This window comes from Pyxicephalus adspersus, chromosome 11 (genome assembly GCF_032062135.1).
Source record: "Pyxicephalus adspersus chromosome 11, UCB_Pads_2.0, whole genome shotgun sequence".
Classification (NCBI taxonomy): domain Eukaryota; kingdom Metazoa; phylum Chordata; class Amphibia; order Anura; family Pyxicephalidae; genus Pyxicephalus; species Pyxicephalus adspersus.
Window position 1 is genome coordinate 47,628,827 of NC_092868.1, and position 25,429 is coordinate 47,654,255.

The window sequence follows — 25,429 nt, forward strand, 5'->3', positions numbered from 1 at the left end:
GCGGACTTTATTTGTAAACTAGAAAGTAAATTATCTCATTTGTCTCACCCTCCCTCCCAATCTTCACACATATCACTGCATTCCTGTTAGATCCTTAAAGGGTAACCCCACCACAACTAATAGGTTTTAGTTATAAATGCAGCCTGCATGCTCAGTCCCTGGCTTCCTAAACTTTATAACATTCAGAAGTTTCTTCCATGATTGCTCTAATACACAAGGGAGTTTTGGGTGTTCCCACCCATGTCCCAGCTTCTCTTGTAACACCAAGTTATTCCATAATATAACATTTAAGAGAGGGGCCCCTAATAATGGCTCTTGTGTATTTTTTTCCAGGCATTTATGTGTACTCTTTTGCATTTCAAATGTACTTTTATAGATGTCCTTGCATCTGTGTTATGCAAAGCAAAAGATGAATATTCAAGAATGGAGATTATTCATTGTGAAGATCAGCCAAGAATACAAGAAACCATGATATGTGCAGTTTATGCTTTTACGGTTCAATTTAAAGGGACAGTGCAATGTGTGGTAATGAGTGCCCATTTCTCTATATTGTACTGAGCCCTGGCACCTGATTCGGAGATGGCCACGTAGGACAATGTTTATAATGGAGAACAAACAATTAAACCCAAGATTTATTGTTCTGAGCTGCAATTCATTTATACGTCGAGCCATATTGTGTATTCAACGAAGAACCAAGATCTTTAGGTAGAGAAGCCCTGTAAATGGAGGAGAACATGTGGCTTAGACCAGTGGTCGCCAAACGCTGGTGCGCGGCTCTGTTCCCTGTATAGACACAACTCACCCACTCTCCCATCGCAGATTCAGATCTGTTTGCTAAACACAACTTTGTTCATCCCCCACCGAAATTTAGAAAGCAGGTCTAAGCCTGCAATGGGAGAGTGGGGGTTCTGGCATCAGGACGTAACCCCCGGAGGAAGTTTCCTCCTCTCTGAGTGACACACGGCTCCCCCAAATTGGGTGGTTAGGATTCTGTAGACTTAATGGTCCGTGAGGTCCGAAAGGTTGGTGACCACTGGCTTAGACTTTCCTGAGCACGTGACAGCTTGCCAGCCAACAGTTAATTGGCCGACACCACCATGCTTCTTCAAAGCAACTGAATGGGGATTCACCAACTTCACCAAAAATCCTAAAAATGACACAGCAACAAGTGAATTTGTAAAGTTTTTGAAAAATATGCTTTTTTGTTGATTTTTTTATCTGTAGTGGTGCCATACCATTGCTTTTTGGAATAGCAAGGAATAAAAAAAATATACCATATCCCTATTATAATCCATTACCAGGAATTCCATTGAGAGTCAAAGCCATAGTCATCCTACAGCAAGAAGTGCTGAACAGGAACCTTGATGGTGGGATTACCTGGTATTCTACAATATAAACTTAAAATTTAAAAAATACTGAAAATGACATTTGAATACGATTTAACACGTTTTATAAGAGGGATCAGTGATTAGGTTTACATATAAATAGTTTTGTAGCCAAATAAACAGCTTTTAGGTCTATGGTAAAAGATGATGGTGACCAATCAGCAATTATACTTCACTGCCAAATTTGAGCAAATTATTATCTGAACTTTTGCTGCGGGGTTTCATCCAGATCAGTGTTGCTCAACAACAGAGGAACCCTTGAAATAACTTTCAGGTCTTCAGGGAACCCCTTCTATAATTCTATATCCACAGCTCAGAGTGGTAAATTGGAAGAATGTCGCCTATATAGCTGGCAATTGGAAAGAATGTCACCCTTACAGATTGGTGATGATGATTGGTGTCACTTAAACTGATCGGAGAGTCACAAATTGCTCAAGGAATCCCTGGGAACCTCTGGAGGAACCCTGGTTAAATCATGATATAGACCATCACTGGTCTTTGTAAAACTCTAAAAATAATTCCCAAATACCAAGCGTGCAGAACTAATCTTTCCTGATTAATACGACACTCTGTGTCAAGTCTCAACAAGCCTCCTATTTATTACTCAACTAACCAGATTAGCAAGAAAATTATTAAAATTTGTATCTTATAGGATCACCTACACTTGGGGCACAACGATCAAAACAACCTTACAGTAATGTGATTTTTTTTTAAAAAATAATTTGCTGTTTGCAAAGGTTTTAAATCCTGGACCAGATCCATTCCAGGTTTGCTGGATCACCCAGATTCTCCCATGATAGTTAGATAGATCTTCTCCAGTGGAGACCCTGCTGACAAATAGGGACTGAAACTGAAGTTTAAAAGGAAATTTACGTTTATTTGAGGTTACTTTTTTACCATAAATATTCCCTGGGGTAATAAAGACGCTTATCAAATGTCTGAATAAACTTTGCTACCACTGAATAGAGGAAAAGAAGACTTTATGAGGTCAGCAAAGGAATTTGATGGCCTCTCTTCCTCTCACGCGACAAAGAAAAAAAACCATAACATAAAAAATAAACCATTAACTGAAAAGTTGTAACCAAATATTAGTCTGCTAAAGATGTCACAGAGGAGGAAGGAAGGGAGAATGTGATAGCTCATAGAGGGAAAGAAATCAAAAGTAAGTCTAGGGGAGGGAGGGGGAGTAAAAAGAGGTACAACGAAAAAAAAAAAAAAGAGAGCAAAAGAGCGAGTGAGAGGGAGCGCTAGCGCAAGAGAGGGAACTGAGAGAGAGTGCGAGCACAAGGGAGAGAGAGGGAGCTCGAGTGCAGGAGAGGGAGGGAGGGTGATCGCAAGAGAGGGAGAGAGCGTGATCACGAGAGAGAGAGAGAAAGAGAGCGAGCACAAGAAAGAGAGAGGGAGCGCGCGAGAGAGAGCACGAGCTCAAGAGAGAGAGAGCGCAAGAGAGAGAGGGGGCAGAGCAAGAGGTAGAGGGGGCGAGCGCAAGAGAGAGAGGGGGCGTGATTGCAAGAGAGAGAAAGGAAGCGTGAACGTGAGAGGGAAAGAGAGAGGGAGCGCAAGCACAAGAGAGAGAGGGGGAGCGCAAGAGAGAGAGGGAGCGCAAGAGAGAGAGGGAGCGCGAGCGCAAGAGATAGAGTAAGCGCGAGCGCAAGAGATAGAGGGAGGGAGCGCAGAAGAGAGGGAGAAAGAGGGAGCGCGAGAGCAAGAGAGAGAAAGAGAGAGAGAAGAGAGAGAGGGAGCACGAGCGCAAGAGAGAGAGAGAGGGAGCGCGAGTGCAAGAGAGAGAGAGAGAGAAAGGGAGCGCAAGACAGAGAGAGAGAAAGGGAGCGCAAGAGACAGAGATGAGAGAGAGGGAGCATGAGCGCAAGAGAGAGAGAGAAAGGGAGCACAAGCACAAGAGAGAGAGAGCACGAGCGCAAGAGAGAGAAAGAGAGCACAAGCGCAAGAGAGAGAAAGAGAAAGTGAGAGAGAGAGAGAGCATGAGTGCAAGAGAGAGAGAAGGAGAGTGAGCGCAATAGAGAGGGAGGGAGCGCAAGAGAGGGAGCGCAAGACAGAGAGAGAGAGTGTAGGGAGGTAAGGAAAGAAAGAGATGAACACACACAGATTAAATAGAGAGAACAAGAAGGGAGAGATGAAAGGAAAGGAGATGAGAGAGAAAAGGAAGGAGATGTACAATAGACACGCAGATTTAATAGAGAAGGAAGACAATGAGACACCATGAATATTCGCCTGTAGCCATCCATGAACCTCTATGTATTCATCTCATCTCTGCCCTGTATAAACCTCTCCATGTTATCTTTCTCCGCAGGTGGCCAGTGAATAAATATCATGGAGCTCAACAACGCCAATTAACTTTTCATCTGTAAATAGCTCTTAACTTATTAGTGTGTACACAACCAGATCTGTGTGTTTTATAAACATTGTCTACAAGATGAACACCTTTACCACCCTGAAATTACCAGTTAGCTTCATTTAAGTAAACATTACAGCATCCTGCCAGAGCCATGTTGAAGAAGTGAGCAATTTGTTGCAGCTTATGAAATAAATGTATAGGAGTGATAAAATTCACCAATCAGGTTCACAGACAGAGAGAGAGAGAGATCACCAAAACCCATAGCCTGAATCTGATTGGAGGAAAGCGCCTTATCCTTACACATGGATTCTTATCCTGCTGGTAGGAATGCTGTTGAGTTATTCTATTACATTTCATTGACTCAACAACTCAACTCATAAGAAAAAAGAAACCTATCAGACAAATACATAGGCCACCATTGCTGACCTCCCTCTACCTAGATGGCTACTCTGATTTCAGTATTTTCCAAGTCAGTGACCTGGAACACAAATGCAGCAAGTGAAGTCTGCATAGTTTTTGGATCAGTGAATCAGAACCTACCAAATCCATCAGCCATGACACAGGCAATATAACAATCAGAGGTCAGTAATGGTATCTTACATATATCAAATGATAAGGGTCCGTTACTGGAACTTTACAAAATCCCTTTCTCCAAGATGTTCATACAAGGTCACAGTGGGAGTACAACCTACTGTCATATGACAAGCTACCCCTCCAGGCACTGCTGAGGGTGGTGCCTGGAACCTGGGAAAATTCTCTGTGCATTCTGCTGGCTGGGATCTAGATACTGCCATGAATAAATGATTTGGCACAGGGGGAACCATTCTGACAGGATATAACCCAGGATGAAATCTGGAGATGCAATGGGAGCCAGCTGTGCCCCCTGGGTCAGTTTAAACCGTGAGTTTTTATTTTCAAGGTTACTAATGTTTTGCTCAGACCTCACCCTAATAAATCTGCACTCCATGCAAAAGAGTTTCAGGTACTATTTAACAAAATTCTGATTCAAATGCAAAATTCCTGCTAAGACAACATGTTCTTGGTTTTATTTATTGATGATGCAAACATTTTGGCCAATGTATATGGTCATGACGACTCTTTGGAGGTACAGAAGGCTCTGTGCAATTAAACCATTGCAAATCAAAATGACTATAAGATGAAAGAAACGCAAAGTAACCATAAGTCAAATCCAAGTGGAGAAATGATCAGCAGATTCAAGTTAAAGTTATATGCAAATCTTGACTCGCCTGGAAAAGTCATGTCCTATTGGTCAGAGACTATGTCAATTTAAAAGAACCAATAAGAATGAAGAGGGTCAGAGCTTTCCTTAAGTCTAATAGCTGCCTGACCCTAAATACCATCCACAGCATCTGAGTGTGCTTAACAACCCCAACTAACAAAGCCCTGTAGTTAAAATATGCAACCACAGTATTCAGTTAGAAACTGGAAGGTATAGTGCGAGTTTAAAAAAGAGCAACAATGGTCAGGTATTAGGTGACTTATCACCCAATAGTTATAATTGCATGGTGCCATTTTCTTTCCCATGCAGGGCAAAGTAAAAAAAAAGACCCTAAGGACTCTTCTACCCAGCAATACATACCCACCATTCTTTCCTGCTAGGGCGGGAAGAGGAGAACCAATTTACTATGCCACGCATAGGCAAAGATAAGGTTCTCCAAGAGATTTAGATTCTAGTATAAGCCCTTTTGTAGAACATATTGCATGTGCATAATGATAATTACAAACATTGCTCTGCTTTGCATATGGATGTCTGAATGCATCTATATACAAATACATGACTCTCAGACACAACTGATCCGTACAGCTAGTACACATGGGCAAATGTTCACTTTAGGAATGCGATCTCAAGTAAATCTGGAGGGAAGTCAAAGCAGACCAATTGTAGGAGACTTTTGGGTTCCAATCTGTTTAGGATAGGTTGGGCATGTTGGTAAAAGTCAATAAAAAGTGCACAAGTTGTATCACATGTATGAACAATTGAGTACATCCATTTAGAATTCCAAATATTTCTATCCAGGAAAGCGGGATCTCATCCACATGTATTCAGTGTTTTGGGACTTCCAAACAATTTGAATATCAAATGGATTGATCAATCGCAAAATTGGCAGCAAACCAGTTTGTGTGAACCAGGCCTCAGAGAGCACAATGAACACATCACACACCACCCGCACAGCTCAGCCAGTGGCGGTTATAAATGTTTGCCTTAGATTTAGTGACTGTGAAAAGGACAGAAGATTGTTTGCACATGTGTAACATGAGAAGAAGCGCACCATCTAAACATGGAGCAGTTTGTATCCTGGTGCTGCCGTTGAATGGTGTGTACATATCAATCACTGGCATAATGAAACACAGCCGATGACCTACAGCTATAAGGAATGCTGCTTTGTAGGCTTGTAATCATTGTCCAAAAGAAAGAACTGTTCTAGAATCTGTGGGCTACAATTTATAAATATGGTCTACTAATGCATTTAATGCTGGCCATACACCCAATACGATCATAAATTAGAATCACAAAGTTATTGTGTCCCTCCATAATAAACTGCATTGAAAATGTGATCTATCCCAGAGCAGAAACAGCCTGGTTTCCACCTACTGGATCCTCCTGTGCTGCTTTTAATGATCATAGTCAAATTAATGTAATATATGGCTATAAATGGCCAGCAGTTAATTGTTCATTAAGACCTGGATAGTGATTCTCATGTAGGGTAAAGATCTATCTATTAAGGTTTACTGCCCCCCTTTATTAGTTTCATAGAAAGAAAAAAGAGAAAGAAAACTATTAAAACAGACCCCTATTTTGTTATTAGCAAAAGTATTTTTTTTTTGCTATTTTATAGGAAACTAAAAACTCATTAACTCGAATTAATAATATTGTCATTAATACAATAAAACTCCCCCACCCACGTTCTGTCTGCTCCATGCTTCTGACCTAGAACATGTGAGCAGATAAGCTGCCAATTTTGCACCTGATCAAATCATTTGAATTATATTCCAAACATCCATCAGTCAGAATTCCCAAAATGCTGTACCAACAGCTTCTGCCTTTTCAATTAACTTCCCTGGGAAAGAAAAGTGATTGCAACTCTGATCAGATTCCACTCAATTGTTTATGTACATGAACAGTCTATCCACAGTTCAACTCCTCCTCCATATTACAGTTTTTTTGACACCACCAGCCAAAGCAGTGGGGTATTGATCAACCAGAAGGGGAAACATTGTCTTTCTTTTGTCCCTTTTGGTTGTCCCCCTAATAAGCCCTCAGTTCTCTCCATATTCTATCCCACTGCTTACAAACCATTTTAACAGGGAGGAACCCCTTCTATAATTACTATATCCACAGCTCAGAGTACATTAGTGTAGTGGTCAATGGGAAGAATTCCTCTTACATTGCTGGCCACTAGGAAGAATGTCACCTTTACAGATAGCCAAATAGACCCTAAGTGCCAGTCAGGGAGGCAGAAATTGATTATTGCTCAGGGAACCCTTAGCAACTTCTGAAAGAACCCTGGTTGGGTTCACTGATCTAACTACGGCACGCTGTGGCCCTTCACGTTTGGAGACCTGTCAGCCAGTACATAAATCATAGGATGGCTTCTTCAAGTCTGTGGTTTGGATTGGCCCCTAAAGTTTAAGGTCACCCCAAGGACTTCACAATCCGGATTTGGTCACTAACCTTCATTGACCCGCGGCAGATTGGACTGATCGATTGGAATGTGGGTCATGTTGGGGGCCTTCTGCTTAATCCTGGTTAGAGTCCAGTGTTTCAGTCCTCATTAACGAAACATGAAAAGGAAGCTGAAAAGAAGAAAAGACGAACGTTATACAAGAACTGCAAAGTATATAAGCTTCTTTCCTGATAATATGCTTTTCTGCTCTAGCCACAGATTTATCAGGAGATCTTTGGAATGTTGTTAGTCTAATACTTCATAAGTCTCTTCTGCCAAAAACCACTTTACCTGTGCACCATCTTTTTTTTATCGAACTAGGTGCTGTAACTTTAGCATGAGTGTGCAGGAATTACATCACCCGTTACGCAACGGTTCAATTAGGAAGATGCTGGACCAAGAAGATGGGGGCACCGGTGAAGGTAACAACAAGGCACAGTATGAACCTCACATGGTTGGAGTAGGGCACACATACCAGGCAGTAAGTGTATCATAATGTGTCAATATAATTTGTAGATTTGCACATTTTGCAAAGAGGCTCAGAGACCAACATCAGATTTATGTCTTTGATTTAAAACAGAACTTTTGAAGACATCAGTAAAACGATCTGCTGCTTGTTACGGTGAGGTATTTGTACTCCTCATCATCAGCAGGAACTTCCTTACACGCAGAAAGGGGATTGCAGGGATTCATAAACAACCACAATCTGTCTCAACATTCCATATAAACATCAGAATACTGCCTTACATCAAGCACGGGAGTTACTGATTGCATATGACAGCTCCAAGCCCCCCTCACCGTGTTTAGCCGCAGCAACCGGAATGCCAATTAACAGAAGTTTAAATTGTAAATCCAACTTTTAGCCAAGTGAGACATTTTACATTATCTTAACCTAAAGTTCTGCAAGACAAATTCTAATAAGTGAATACAAACAGTTTGTAGAAGCAAAGTGGTGGACAGAATCTCTTTATTGGGTTTGTGTTTGCAGTTTAGGTCACCCAAAGTCATCATGTGGCACAGAAAGAAGAAAAGAACAATAGGTACCAGACTACAATGGACTAGACTATTCCCAACATCCGTACATTACAGTGGGTGCCATGTGATAAGATGGACTTTGTAGTCACAGGAAGGAGGTGGTGACCAAATGGAGGACCCCAGTATAATAACAGAAGAATGAAGGACACAAGAGGTCCTGGCGGCATGGATTGGTGCACTGGTGGGACAGTATTTCTCCAACTTTTAACCATGGGGGAACCTTTCAGATCTTCACGGATCCCCTTTTATAAATAATATATCCACAGCTAACAGTATATTAGTGTTGTGGTTAATAGGAAGAATGGCTCCTATAGTGCTGAACATTGGGAAGAATGTCACCCTTACAGATAGCCAAAAAGATCATTGGTGACCAGTTTCTCAAGGAACCCCTAGCTACATGTGAAGGAACCCTGGTTCAGAAACACGATTGCTTTATTCATTGTTGGGTTTAATTGGGCTTTAAGAAAGACAGGCAAGAACATCTGTTTAAAATATTTGTGTTACCTACAATAAACCCATAGGGTCTTCCCATGTCTTTTTGGCAGTGCCCCTGGTAGTCACCCCCTCACCCCAGAACTGCAATTACTGGTTAAAAGGAACAAGCAGACACTTCCTCCTTTTTTCTTTGTTTTCAGGGACCCTCTTCCTTGCTGTTCATCCAGCCCCCAAATCCTCCTTTGGTCCCAACCTCTCCAACAGAGGGTGCACCCGCTTCATAGAAACAGTGGCGGACATTACCAACAAAGGGGCCCCATGCTAAACTAACTTGCAGCTCAGGATGGTACGGCGACACACTTTGTACCTCCTTATGTCCACCCAAAAGTAGGAGCAGCAGTTAGTAAATAAAGAACATGTGCTTTTTACAATATCCCCAAGTCCGACACTTTTCCTAAAGTCACTTTTCCATAAAGTCACACAAAATCAGTGCAGCTTAGGAAAAAGAATTTCCTCCAACTTTTTCTGTATGATAAGTTCAGAGAGTAATTTTCCAGTGAGGACAACAGCTGCGGTGAATTTTCTAACACTTTCTATAGTTTTCTGTAAACAACGAACTTTGTCACTGTAAAGTGAACCTGTCACAAAGATGCAGTGATATTAAAATGGAGCATAGAAAGAATAAATGCAAAAGCAGAGGATATGATAAGTGAAAGCCATTAAATTCAAAGTGATCTGTGGATCTGAGAGAAACAGACAGCTACATACAAACCCTAATATTGGGAAGAAAAATGTCTGGAGGGCAGGGGATTGGAATTTTGTTTCCCACAGTAAAGGAACATTTGCAAGTTTTGTTCTTCTCCAAGCCAGTGACACAGCAATGAGAGGAGAAGCAGCAGACTGATGAGTTCCTACGCTTCTCACTTCTCCTATCAGCATATTCTTTGTTAGCAATTGGCTGCAGCACATCTGCTCAGCTCCTTATGCTTCTTCTTTCTATCCCAATGGGAGCTCTGCTGTACATTGGATTGCAGAAATCTGATAGCAAGCCATGTCCAGGTACTTACACTGCTTGTAAAAATCATTTACAACTGTTTATTATTAATATTCAATAAATAAATACAGAGCCATTCATGTGTATTTTATATCTGTCCAGGGTGCTGCTTGAGGACAGAACCCAGATTATATAAACAGCAACAATTACTGTACAAATTGTTTCAACAAGATATATTCACATTCTGAAAGTGTTTTAACCGCAAATGGCTTTAAACGGTTAAATATCTTTTGAAAAAATGCAGCATTTTAACATCCCAACTTTTTTTATGAAGTGTTATTCCACGTGCAATGCTGTTGGAGAACTTCCTGGAATTTTTATGGAAATTTCATGGAGCTGTAAAACAGAAACTCGTGGCAAAAAGGAAAATCCAAATGACAGTTTTGGCAAACTTTATATCGATGGGAGGCTTTAATTTTGTTGTTAAGCTTTCACTGGTTAGATCAGTGTTTCTCAACCAGGGTTCCTGCAGAGGTTGCTGGGGGTTCTTTGATAAATCAGCAATTTGCACCTCACAGGTTAGTTTAAGTGGCACCAAAGATCTTTTTGGTTATCTGTAATAGTGACATTCTTCTCAAGGAGAGAAAAACATACTAAACTATTACCAACATACTAAACCCTCCTCTTTAGCAAACCAGTTTTTACATTTTTGTAAAGTATTTGCTTGACTTTAAATATCTTGCTAGATTTTTAGCAAAATTGGACTTTTTTTGGTACCCTATTTGTGCCTTTACCCTGAAAAATAGGGATCAGGCAGGTCTTTATTGCAGAAAGGGAGAGGCAATGTCCCTTCTGCAAAAAACATTCTTACCTGCCTGATCCCCATGCATGCGCAGGGTAGGATGTTGGGATACCCGGCACATCCCGGCTTTCCCATTGGCTGCTGGGACTGAATAAACTTCACACAGGTACATGGAAGTTACGTCATCCTAGCCCAGCCAATCAATGGCCAAAGGCCAGAACGGAAGATGAGAGATAAGATGAAGAAAAAGAATAAGTAACTGCAATAAAACATTTGCTATCAAAAAGGTAAGGTTATTTTATTGCTGATGGGACATCACAAAATACAAAAAAAAAATCTTAACCAACAATATATATCATTCATTTTAGGACCTATATAAATATACAATGTATGGAGTAGCATTATATACACTATAGCAGCCTTTCTCAACCTTTGTAACAAGGGAGAACCTTTAAAAAAAACTTTCAGGAAACCCTTTCTATTATTCCTAGCCACAGCTCACAGTGCATTAGTCTGGTGGTCAATGGCAAGAATGATTCTTACATATCTGGCCAGTGAGAAGAATGCCAACAGATAGCCAAAAAGATCATTTTTATCACCAAAACTGACCTGAGAGGCACAAACTGCTCATTGCTTAAGGAACTTCGGGAGGAACCCTGGTTGGAAATGATCTTTTGTGATGAATGATTGAGCTACTGCACTATTTTGTTTTATTGGGGTCAGTCTCAATCAGTCCTTATGGTGGACTAATGAACAACATCAGGGAGGACCGCTGTATGCAATTCAGATTTTTGCATGACCGCTCACCTTGGCCAATGATTTTCTGATGTGTGTACATAGCTTTAAGGCTTGTTCATACCAGCAGCTTCGTTCAAAGCAAAAACAAAGCGATTTGTCTTATGTATTACGGGTTAAGTTCAGTTTCCACCAATCTGAGTACCAAAATAAAAAAAACATACTGATTTTTTTTTTGGCAGCCCAGCATCCTATAGTGCTACTCCATAAAGAAATAAAGCAAAACTTTAATATTGGTGTGAACAAACCCCTACACTTTATACACAAGCAACTAGAATAAAACTAAACTACCTTGTAAAAATGTATATACAAGAGAAAATAATATACAAAATATATATAATATAGACACACGCACACATATACACTCTTGTTTGAGACGGAATCCAAAAGGCTTTATAAAAAAAAACAGTTCAGGGGTAATAACCACTGCATACCAGTAACACCCCACCAGACTGATAATTTTGGAAATGTTCTGACCTTAATATGTAGCCACCATAATCTGGTCCTTGTCCTTCAGATCCTGACGTTTGCCAATGTTCCCTTCTTCCAACACATCACCTGCCTGTTCACTTGTTTCCTCATATATCCCACCCCCTGCCAGGCGCTCTTGTATTCAAATACTCAGGGTTATTCACTTCACCTGTCCGTGGTTTTATTTTTTTTGGCTGATTGTTGTACTTTTCATCTAAAAATAAATACCTTTAAAAATAAAATAATTATACCATTTATAGTAATGAGTACAGCTCATGGCGTGGTTTGCTCACAGCCTATGACCTTACCCCTTGATGTCTTTAAAATCCTTCTAATACAAGACAAACAAGAGGCATTAACAGCTTGGATTATCCTCTGTTATGGGTGAGGCTTAAATGTCAAAACTCTAAACAAGGCTAACCACCAAGAAATGCAAAGGAAACAAAACACACAAGGTTTTTGCATAAAGGAATTAGGTGCTTATCCCATTTAAGGTCAACACCCTGCAACCACAATCCGCAGCAAAACGTGCAACATACAGGATTCATCCACCACGCCTACCTACAGGTAAAGCCAACGCTGCTTAAGACCTGGTACACATGGTCATCAGCTGGAAGATCAGCACAGTGTTTGCAAAGCTTTCAGCCAGCTCTACTATAGGAACATTTCATTTTTTAATTAATCCTCCTCCACCATCCATCATCACCAATTGCCGGGCTGACAGACAGTGTAATTCAATGCCTTTCTGTGTCAAGGTTGTCATGAACACACCCCCTGCTGCATCATCACTGGTGTGGCCCTATACTATAAGGATGACATGAAGCAGTATGGACCCCCCTGATTAGATCACCAGATCAAACTCTTCCAAATTCAATGACACCCACAGTCATTCAACCCATTTCTTTTGAGTAAAGGGTGTCATGAACCCATCCCATCTTTGGAGGAAAGGGGTGGGATTGACCAAGGAGCTGACATTATAAGAGGTGGACAAGAAGACCTTAAATGTCACATGACCGGCCTGAAGACCTCTGACTTTATGGGGCAAAATGGAGTGGAATTGGACTTTAAGTTGTCCACAGTGCACCTCCTCCACCCTACCCATCATACAGCCTTTGGAAACCAAAGAGCCAACACATATGCTCAAATGGGTCATTCCTACATGTTTGAGAGCCCTCCAACATCAACAGAAGTGCTCCTTGTAATCTGTAGATCCCAAACCTGCCTATTCTTGGAAAGGCTTTTATTCAATAGATCAGCCATTGTCAACCAGGGTTTTTCAAACTGTGGTTGTCTGATTTTCTATTTGATGATGCCTGCAAAGTACTGGGGCCAATATGAGTTGGTAGAGCCAACTGCATGACTCCAATGATGTTTTTAGGTGTCTATAAAGATATTATTCTAGCTGATGCAGTTAGGAATTATTTCCACTGGTCACCAATTTATTATAAATTTTTCTCTATTAAACCCTCTCCAAAAAATGATTTTAGTAGAGGTTCTCTAGGACCTGAAAATTATTTAAAGGCTTCCTTAGGTGTAAAGGCTGCCATAGTTGAATGTGTTCGTTGGATCATTGTGAAAGTCACTGGGATAATCAAACAAAGGCAGAGCTGTCCTTCTCACCATCTGCTGTTTTTTGTTTCTGCTGTATAATCTTTAACTCTTCTTCCTCTTTATCTCTTGGCAGCTGGGAAAACTCCAATGTAAACATTCCTTCTCTATGAATTTACTATGTTACTATGTTTTTTTAAGGATTTTTGGGAATCCTTTGGAAAACTGGTCAGTTATCCTAAAGTTCTGAAACTCTCCTAAAATAGCCTGTGTTTGATTTATTTGTGTTCAGATGTCCTACTAGTGTGGGAAAGTCAAAGGATTGGAAAGCACAGTTTACAATTTAGCAGATTTATAACCAGATGAGTAATTGTTGCCCAACCTAAAGTGCCAATAAAAGTTCTCCTTGTAAAGAAGCAAAACCTAACCATCTCCTGGTCCCCAATTGGGCTCTATGCTTCCTTCCACCAAACTGGGTCAACAGGAGGAAGAACTGAAAGCAGCTGGAAACTTGGTGATTGACACTCCCGTAAATGCTATTTTTCTAACTCAAGGCTTTCTTCTATTGGTACTCTATAAGTACTCCTATTGGAAAAGGTATTCTTCTGGCTTGAAGAGTTTATGGCCCCATTGATGAGTATTGATGTGCATTGTATCTACTCTACCCTTGCCACTTCAATTACAATCACCACCCACAAGAATATCCCTTGTTAGTATTATCTCCTAAATTGCAACAGTGGCCAATCATTGCCCGCAAGTGTTACATCTTAGAAAGAAGCCATACCTTGTCTTTACTCAATGCTTTCTCTTTAATGGCACCATGAAAAGGTATTCACTTATGGCTCCATTCACACTATTCTGGTCAGTTGATGAGTAATAATGTACATTGTTTCTACTCCACCCTTTCTCCTTCCAACCTTGGATTCCCAGTACTCATCTGGCACCCTTTCCACTATTACAACCAGCACCCAACAGAATGTTGGGTGGTGGATGATTGACACCAATAGACGTTATGATAGCGAAGCCAAGTCCCAGTGCTAAACATTTTTGAAGGGGAAGCAAATAAAAAGGTAAACATATGGGGAAGGGGCTGTTACTTACTCCTAAATGGGTTCAGTGAACATTTCACTTTTTTTTGGCTAACCCAACCTTCCTAATATCCGCTGGTTGCAATAGGCAATCTTGTCACCCTTTGTATACCCCACTGGCTGTACGAGAACTATCTATGAAAGGAGCCAATGTATACTGCAAAATACAGCAACCTCAGAACCTCCCTGCAGTGTAACACCAGAATCAGCCTATTATAAATGCAATATCAGGTGGAAAAACCTTTACCTTTAATTACTGAGCTGTAAAGATCAATGTTAATTCCATTTTTCCAGTGATAGGACTCGGTGTTTGCATGTCGCTCTCATGTTTTAGGCTCATATTTCAGTACATCATCGAGCGCTCCCTTCCTAAGAAGCGCCATAAAATCCTCTTTGCTGCTGGATATAAATTTTTAAAATGTAATCTGTTTTTCTGTTTCATACAATAATGAATTGCTAGTAAATAATTGATTGTTGTTCTTACTATCGGGTCACGTGACCATACAGTGGTTACAAGGTTAAGAGTGCTGGATGAGGTCTAAATAAGGATCATTTTGTCTGGTTCACTAAAGACTTACTACAGACAGAGCTGAAAGTTATACTTATCATTAAGCTTTCCCCTCCAAACTCCAGTCAGGCCTAAATATCATATACATTAGCAAATTATTGGCAGCATTTTGCTGAATTGGATTGGTAAGAACAGAGAAACACTGCTATGTGTTGATAATTAGTAGATCCTATTGATGTTGATTTGTCAATGAAGGCTCGGGTCATTGTCGTGTCTGAACCAATTTTTGCCTGGGTTACCAAAATGGCACACATGAACCTTAACTAACACCATCTAGCGAAATATATATATATATATATATATATATATATTCTAGTACATGACAACCTGATCCAAGGCCACCCCAAAACTAGATCCTAGGGTAGCCTTTCTTTTCTTGACCTTTTTAACAAAGGAAACCCTTGAGAAAACTTTCAAGTCTTAGGGAACCCCTTCTTTAGTTACTATATTCACAGCTCATTTTAGGATAGCTTAGTGGACATTGGGAAGAATGCCTCTTACATTGGTGGCCATTGGGAAGAATGTCACCCTTACAGATAGCCAAAAAGATCATTGGTGTCACTTAAACTGACCTGGAAGGCACAAACTGCTCATGGCTCAAGGAACCCCTAGCAACCTTTGGAGGAAGCCTGGTTGGATAACACTAACCTGGGAGTTACATTGCAGCTAATGTAACATTTAACAATGAAGTATTCTAATGTATCCTGGGTATTGAACTTTTTTCTGGGTTCAGAATTGCTAAGCTGTGAACTTATGAATGCCCCTATCTGATAGATTCCCATAACTTCCCCCCCCAAACTGGAGGCCCATCTACGGGCAAAACTTGCCTATCATTCTCACCCTCCTCTAACCCATCCCATCAGGTCAAACCAGGATTACCTTATAAAGAAAGATATGCTCACCTAAATCCACTATCCAGGCCCCTTGACAGCACCACTTATGTGTCAATGGACCAATTACCCCTACAATGGTGTCCGCACTTGGTGCTCACTGGCTGTCCCCTATTAATAACATCATTTTCCGACCCAATCAGAAAAAGACACAGGCAGCCAACATGAATGGTCCATGAGTTATTCTTATGCCTGCAGTCTTTTCCAGTTTCAGGTTTTATCCCCATAGACCCTACATGATTTTCATTATGCCTCTATAGATTCATTCAATCTTATCAATCAATCAATATTTATCCTTACAAAGGTAAGGTTTCCAGAACTGGACACACACGGTATCAATAAAGAAGCGTCAAACCATCACAATAAAATACAGAATGTAATTTTATAATTAGATACTCCAACTAAATTTAACCTAAATAGCAATTTTTTGAATGGCCCAAATTTTAGTTTTTATAGTTGAGAGCCTTTGCTCCCTTCTAGGTTCTATTGTCCCAAATTGAGGATGGGCATTTAATGATGTCACATGACAGGCACCTTGTGAATAAAGAGGACATGGCACAGTCTTCGATGCCGCTGTTAATGGCGGAGCGGGGGAGAGGCCTGAGATGTAGGGCTTCAGTGTTGGTGCATGAAGCATCCACATGTCAGGTGTACCCGTGGCTGGTAGTGCATGCATGGGGGTAGCTATTTTAGGGCTCCAAGGGTCCCTGCATGGCAACATTGCCAAAAATGCCTAAATCTGAAAATGTATGGGCCAAGTATAAAAAAATGACAGCTTGCATTGAAATAGAGGACATCAAGGAAATAAAAAGATGATATAGGCTGCTAGATGTATTTGTCTCCAATGCAGGTTGAATAATACTCGAATAATTACAACATGACGTTCATTGGTGTCATTTATATCGGCCCAGTGGCTGGAGTTCAGCTTTAAGGAGCCCACAAATGCAATACAATGTGCATTATTACATCTGCCTGTTCAGCATTAAAACACAAGCGCTTTCCTTTTCAAAAAGAGCAGCAAGGCAAACGATCGGTGGATAGGCGCTACTGAGTGACGGGTGGAAAAATCTCTTTCATGTATAGAGAAAAGAATGCAACCCGATCTGGAATCTGCGGAGAGGCTTTGTACGCCAAAGTGTTACATGGAAGTGACAGCCAAAGATCACAATGGGAGCACGTGATTGGCTGTAACGGGAGGAGTATTGAGCCAGTGGACAGTACAGCGTAACGTGCAGCCTGATGCATGGAGGGACCCTCACCAGGAAGCTGATGTAGACCTTTTCCTAGAAGGATACAAGATACATGGTGGAAAAATGAAACTCCAATGCTAAAATTACATTAAATGCAATCTAACAATTCTATGCTTTCTAAGACTATGCATTTTGCATATTGTGCTAATTTTTTTGATATCTCAGATTTTCCCACTGAAAATTCCCTTTTAAGCTGAAAATGGGTCTTCACTTCTAACATTTTCTAAGCAAACTCTTTTCCTTTGTAAGCCATATGACGGCATTGCATCAAGCAACCATGCACAATGCCTGGGGGTTACTGGACCAATGCAACGGTTGTAAGTGTTTCCTGTTACATGACCCGTAAGGCAAGCGCTGTTTGTTGAACATGCTGCATGGGGCAAAAAGAAAATGTAGAGGGTTAGTCCTCCCCATATTTGTCTGTTAGGGGTAAAGCCAATTGGGCCAAGTCAGCCTTTGGATTCTTGTTTGTTTCCAATACTCTAACAACCAGACCTTCTGCAATACTTCCTGCCCATCTGTGTACAGATTCTTGTTGTACATTCTACTTTTCTTCTATATAAATTTGAGTGAGTCCTGCACCCTTTATAAAGTGGTGTGATGAACCAGAAATTTAACCATAATGCTCACCAATAATTTCCTGAAAAATAAAAGAAAAAGCCAAATGGACCTCCCCAGCATCTACCAAAAACTGAAATACCCATTTTGGACCGGCTGAACATTTAACAAAATGTTAGTATGTGCAAAGGCGGAACCTGGGAATAAATTTAGCCCGGATTCCCGCCATAACTGTTACAAAAAATGTGCACAAGCTGTATATGTGAGTCAAAGTGCACTTCAGGTGCACCACAACACACATATAAAGTAAAAATACACCTCTGCTATAGGGAGCCACAGGCCACAAATACTATTTTGCCAGAAATAGCACAAGTATTTTATGCATGTTGAGGACATATGCATAGTAAATTGGCTGCCTAATAGTCCAGCTCCAGGAATATAAAGAAAATAACCTTAGGGTGAGGATGCCTCTGCATTGCAAAAGTTTAAAGCATGCTTTGTCTTGGGGGGTGGAAGGATGTTAAAAGTTTTTCTCAAAGTCTGTTCTCTGTAAGACACTCTGAGCTCAGGGACTGACACCATCCCCTACAATGTAGGACCACCAATAGCCCTATACTGTAAGTAAGGATGCCAAAGGGCCACCCAAACCCTGGAGCATCGGCTGTGTGAGAGATGAGGTCAGTAAAGTCTGGTAAAGTAAAAAAACAAGTATTAACCACTTGGAATATGGGGGAAGCTTCACTAAAGGGAATTTTAAAAACTTTCTAAATCCACAGCTTTTGGTTAAATTTTACCAGCTGATCTATGAGGGTTGTAGCGTAGGCATCTTCTGGTATAGGTTACCAACACTAAGGTTTTCTTTCCTTGTGATCCAGACTTCTGATGGAGACAATAAGTGGCCATGCTGACACACTTCACTGAGAAATGCAACAAAGTCATCATAAACTTCCTTTACATGCACTGCAGATCCAATCATTTTATTGGATCAAACAAACTCCAGCCATGTGTACCAAAGCCAGGATACCCCCCCATGCTCGAAAGATTGCTGAAAGATGATCCCTATCCCAAATGTGCTAAGAAAGTAAAAATATTTCATTAATCCTGTAGAAAAAAGGAGATGACTACAAATTGGTCCCATTTTATGCCAACCATAAACGTGGAAGAACTACAACTACTATCACTACAAAACTGTACTTAGGGGTGCTCGAGCCTGTCATACGCCAAACAGACAAAACAATACATTTCAATGCGATAGGGGAATAGACAGATCAGCACTTCTCGATAAGGTTCTTCCAGACGTTCCTAGGGGTTCTTTAAACTGTAAAAGTGTAAAGCTGCGTACACATGTCCAATAATCATCTTTCGAAACGAACGACCGATTGGCCAAAAATCGTTCTAAAAAAAAGTAACCAACGACGCCGACGAACGAAGATTGTCGTTGGAAAGGAACGACAGGCACGGCAGATCTGATTGGCCGACGATCATTCACTATCTATAATGTGTACGGTCATTCAGTGATCGTGCATGTTTCTGCAGTACACTTTCTCCTTTACACATCACTTCCTGCATCGTTCAAACGATCGTATCTAGCGTGTGTACACTATTGGTGGATTATATTTGAACGATCGTATCGTTACAGCATGTACAGAATTGTGCACAATACGATCGTTCAAAATAATCATTTGTATCATAATTATTGGAAGTGTATACCTAGCTTTATTCTAGCCATCATTGTAGGGAAATTTTAAAAGCTTTTATTCCCCATTGACCTCCAAAGAATTGGTGTTAGTAGGGGTTCTTGAAGAACCAAGACGTGTTGAGGAAGGCTAGAACAGATGGACACATGGACAGACAAGAAAACATACAACATGGCATTTACACATGGCAGCTATGGCAATCGTTGGATGGACTAGAAATAGATAGAGAGTACAAATAGCTCCGTACTACATCCCAGAATGCAATACCAGACTGAAAGGATTATGAATTAAGTTTCATTTGATAATGGTCATAGACAACCTACCCAACATTCCTTTATTCCTTCCTTATTATATATCTCTGTTCATTTGGTAATGCCAATATTTGTATCGGTCTTGGCAATAAAGCCCTTGTAGAATTTTGAAACAGAGATGTAGAGACAAAAACACATTTCTTACTCTATTGCCCCAAATACTCATTGGTAAGGAAACTTTCACAGACTTCCAGACAGTGAACGTCACTACTGGAAAGGAAATTTAAACAAAGTGCAGATTGAGAGGGACCTGAGAAACCGAGAACCTGACAATCCCCTGCCTGGACTCTATACACCCCCTTTATGTTATCATGTATCCCCAATAATGTCATAGGTAACCACAATCCCACAACCACAATAACTTCCCAACGTATTTAGTCCTGACAATTATACTTTATGTGGAAGAGAGAGAAATGGAAAGACAAATAGAGGGGGAGAGAGATGGAGGGTAGGAAAGAGAGGAAAAAATGCAAAGAAAAAAGAATGGAGAGAGAGAGAGAGAGAAAGAGAGAGAGAGAGAGAGAGAGAGAGAGACGGAGGGAGAGACGGAGAGAGAGAGAGAGAGACGGAGAGAGAGAGAGAGAGAGACGGACGGAGAGAGAGACGGACGGACAGAGAGAGAGAGAGAGAGAAAGAGAGAGAGAGACGGAGGGAGAGACGGAGAGAGAGAGAGAGAGACGGAGAGAGAGAGAGACAGACGGAGAGAGAGATGGACGTACAGAGAGAGAGAGAGAGAGAGAGAGACGGACGGAGAGAGAGAGAGAGAGACGGACGGAGAGAGATGGACGGAGAGAGAGAGAGATGGACGGAGAGAGAGAGAGATGGACGGAGAGAGAGAGAGATGGACGGAGAGAGAGAGACGGACGGAGAGAGAGAGAGAGAGAGACGGACGGAGAGAGAGAGAGACGGACGGAGAGAGAGAGAGAGAGAGAGAGGAAGAGAAAGAGAGACACACACAAAGAGAGAGACAGAGAGAGAGAGATGGAAAGAAGAAAAGAGATAGAAATAGAGAGATGATAAAATGAGAAAGAAAAAGAAAGGAAAAAAGAGGGAGATGGAGAGAGATAATAAAAATGGGGGAGGGGGCAGAAAGATGTAAAGAAATAAAAGCAGTATAAAGAGGGAATATTCACCAGCCATGTAAATAGATAAAGACATAGCAGCAGGTACAGACAATCATTATCTATAAACATAGAAAGGAATAGATGAATGTATAATAAATGTATAGAACATGGAATACACACACATTACATATAGATATGACACAATGTCTGGACAGATGTGATAACACACATGTAGAATGATTTATATTTCTATAGTCATTCCTCCAGATGTGATGATAATGGACACATGAGCAGACAGATGCGGTGTTGCTGCACCCCGGGCCCCCTGAGCAGTGATTTGGGGCCCCATTCCTGGTTGTACATACTCCATGCAGTCGTGTTTCCCCCTGGCTATCCGGGCCCGGTGCTCCCCGGTCCCCCGTTACCTGCTGAGTGCCGTCCTCCGGCTCCCCGGCCTCTCCTACACAGCTGATCTGTAACAATGTATGGAGCTGGGCGGACGGCGGCCGCGGGGGGACATTCTTCTTCCTTCTCCTCTCCCCGGGAAATAGCGCTATGGCCGCTGATGTGCAGCTTCCAGATGTCACCGGATCCAATGTCTGGGGCTGGGGGTGGAGGATTGCTGGGGGGGTCACTTTATTCACAATGGGGGTGGGTGGGGGATATCTAGGTTTATGGGGGTTCTCTATATCATATATGTATATTATTATTATATAATATATTATATATATTATTATCATTTTATATATAAATTCATCAGGAATCTCTATCATAGGGTGACAACGCTCTCCTGATTTTCAAATCGTGCTCCGGAGTTGTCAGCCTATCAGATGGGTTGTAATGATCCCAATGGCTGCGGATCTTTAGATGTGAGATGTAAGCAAGGATGCAAAGAAGGGATTCATGGAGAGTTTATATTTCTTCCAATCATTTTATGTCAATTGGAGAATTAGGTCTGACGGACGAGACAATCTAAGCCTGTGAATGGTTAGATGTGTAAATGATTGGTTTGTGTATATATTGTGAAGTCTATTAAAGCCTAGTACCAGGGGCAGACATAGGGAGGCGCACTACACAAGCAGGAGCAGGGACTTCACATGAGATCAGGGGACACTATTGGCTACGTCCACCACTGCCTACCCCATCATTATTTTTTACTAGAGTAAGGAAGAGTTAATATTTTTGTCTATGACCCCACTAGGAAGATTTACTCCACGTCCCGTCACTGTGTCCAAAAAATGGTGGTGTAGTATTTCCTGGTAGGGATCATTCAAAAAAATCCAGCCCCCTCTGAGATGTAAAGGTTAACTAGGGGGTGATCAATAAACTGATACCCTTACCTTATCCCTTGCCCCTACAGCAGAGGGCGCTCTTCTCCACCATCTAATGTTATGTACTGTGAAGGTTAACTAAGGGGTGATCAGTAAATTGATACCTTTACCTAATTTCGTGCCCCTACAGTAGAAGGCGCTCTTCTCCACCAGTTAATGTTCTGTTATGTAACGGGCCCTAGGTGACCTAGGAATGTATCCAACTGCGGGCCCCCATATAGAACTGGTCTGCAGCTCCTGTTGGCTTAAGAAGGTCTGTGGCCCTTGCACATCGGCACCCTTTGCACCTCCTTATATCTGCCCTGTGTCCTCCTATGCAATTCAGTACAGCTGGACCAGCACCGTATTGGGAGACATCAGAGCTATAACTAGTCTATATTTGGAAGACCGGTCCCCAAAGAGGAGGAAAAGTGCAGGAGGAGCCCCCTAGTTGTACCCCCTTCCCTCCAGGAGAGATTTTCACTCACTTCCTTTGCTAATGGCCCACCAATAAAAATCTAACAGAAGCTTTGGACTTTTTTCTGATCCAAAACTAATTTCCTGGCTGGCATAATTTTTTGCCTTATTGGTGAATGAGCAAGGTACCGTTCCCTTGACACAATCAATACTTTCATCAGTGAAGCTGGGTGATCCAGCAAACCTGGAATGGATCTGGTCCAGGATTGAAAACATTTGCTAACAAATAGCGAATGACTTTTAGGAAACCCGTTAAAGGTTTTCTGGATCACCCAGCTTCACTGATGAAAGTGTATTCTCCCCAGCCTTGGAGAACTTTAATAAATCAGACGTATTGTCTCTAACAATCAAATTGAATAATAAATAGGAAGCGTCTGTACAAGGTTTAAGGCTGGCACTTGGTTCTTAAAGATCTTTGGCAATCACCATTTTTTTTCTATGCTGAAAATTTTCTTAGCCTGAAAAAAGAAAACCAATGCCGCCACCACGTCTATGGACAGACAAGCTGGGATATATTGGATTCTTAGTTTGGATATTTACAAGCACAGACCACCTATGGCACCCAGGGTCACCTTGTGTTTTAATGAAGGGTCCAATTAAAATAGTCCGAGAATAATATTAGGGCCATTCAAGGTGGGCCGGGGTTAGAGGAAGGTGAATAGTAGGTGCAGTCCTTGTCACACAAATTCATTCTTGTGAAAAAGAGACATCCAGCATTTTCATAGATGAGTGAATCCTATTCACCTTCATTCTGTGCTAACTGTGCATGACCACAGATTGAGAATGCAGGAAAGTCACTGAATGCACTGATCAGCTGGGAGGGCTCTGTCCCTTTAAACAGATCCTGTGGTACAATGTTTCTTTTCATGGAATATAAAAAGGAAAATATTTTTGTTTTATTTTAAATGTAACAATGTTATTGGTAAACAATCATTATGTCCTGGCAGTGGCAGCTCCATACTATTTGGGGGCTGATGGGGCAAATAAAAAACATGCCAATAAGGATTATTATAATAATAATAATAATAATATTATTACTAATAATATTATTATTAGTAAACAAGATTTATAAAGCGCCAACATATTAGGCAGCGCTGTACTAGGGGTTGCAAATTATTTTTATTAATAAACAGGATTTATATAGTGTCAACATATAACACAACGCTGTACATTATGGGTTGCAAATGATTATTATTATTATTATTATTATTGTTATTATTAATAATAATAAACAGGGTTTATATAGCGCCAACATATTAGGCATCACTGTACATTAAATAGGGGTTGCAAATGACAGACAGATACAGACAGTGACACAGGAGGAGAGGACCCTGCCCTGAAGAGCTTACAATCTAGGAGATGGGGGAATTAGCACACAATAGGATAATATATACATTTTGTATAGGGGCAGAATTTAGTGACCCGGATGACTCCGGTCTGCATGCATTGCTCTTCTCACACCTGGAAGGTTAGGTACTTACCTGAAGGGTTATTGTTGGGGGTTGGCCTTTGGGTAGGTTAGTTTGTTGTAAAGGTTAGGCACTAGGTGGGTTGCTAAGGTTAGGCACAATGTAGACAGTGATTAGGATTTGAGACCAAGAATTGGTAAGGTTTGGGAACATGATTTTTTATATACAGTATTATTATTATTATTTTTATTATTATTATAATTATTATTATTATTATTAATAAACAGGATTTATATAGCGCCAACATATTACGCAGCGCTGTACATTAAATAGGGGTTGCCAATGGCAGATGAATACAGACAGTGACAGAGGACTCCACCCCCAAGAGCTTACAATCTAGGAGGTGGGGGAATTAACACACAATAGGAGGGGAGATATATATGCCCTCTTGCCCAATTACTGTCCATGCACTGTGATTGGGTGATTGGGAAAAGGTAGATCAGTGAATATGAGCCCAGCCCTGCACTGGAGGTAAAACACATGCTGATTGCAGGGGCTAAACTGGGGATTCTTCTCCAAATGCACTTGCTGCAGCATCTAATGCACACTGTGAGAAGCTCACAATCTACAAGGAAAAAAAGGAGAAAGAAAATTGATCACTGACTCATATAAAATACAATGAAAAAATATTTAAACCCATGAACACGAATACAATACACATTACCAGTCCTTAGATGTGGTAGCTGCCGGTACACAGAGGGTGTTTAGGGGATTCAGATTAATAAAAAACATTTGTTTAATGGCTGGAAGGGTAAGCACCAGATGGTGGGAAGATCTGGAGCCAAGAAGGAAAGCGTGACATCAGTGTAAGCAATCTGGTGACAACGCTGCACTGCCACAGATGCAGTGAATGAGAGTTGTCACTCTAGGATAGGAAATGTGTTACTGGCAAGATCACTAAGTGAAAGGTAAGGAAGGGAAGAAAAAAGTTAAGTTGCTATATATTGTTTAATGTTTTTTTTTTTTTGTAGGAGTGGGTATTTTAACAGGTGAATGGTTTCACTCATCCTATATAACTTGGTATTAGGTTTCTGTTTATGTTATTAGGTTTAATTTTTTTCCACTCCCTTTTTTGCATGGGTTTAACATTTGTTAGTTTTCTAAAATTTTCAATGGCTGATGCAGCAGCAGAACCAGAAAATCCATTATTCAGATCCATTAAGATTTCTAGGTACATCTCTAGCGCCATCTAGTGTTCAAAATTAACAATAGCCTGATCAGTATTAAGATACAGTGGCCC

The 25,429-nt window shown here is 40.9% G+C and overlaps 1 protein-coding gene across 3 annotated transcripts in view; it reads right to left on the minus strand.

Moving 5' to 3' along the window:
- The window catches only part of LOC140340391 (uncharacterized), a 68,232-nt gene extending 46,714 nt beyond the window's left edge, over nt 1–21,518 (minus strand). The window contains exons 1-2 of one of the 3 annotated variants that reach the window (XM_072425552.1): nt 21,359–21,518; nt 7,436–7,557 (exon numbers count right to left, since the gene is read on the minus strand). In XM_072425552.1, the coding sequence (XP_072281653.1) occupies nt 7,436–7,484 (49 nt within the window). In that variant the 5' untranslated portion in view covers nt 7,485–7,557; nt 21,359–21,518. The remainder of the gene's footprint in view (nt 1–7,435; nt 7,558–21,358) is intronic. The other 2 variants (XM_072425553.1, XM_072425554.1) reach the window with 2 other exon arrangements.
- Between the last annotated feature and the right edge of the window lie 3,911 nt (nt 21,519–25,429).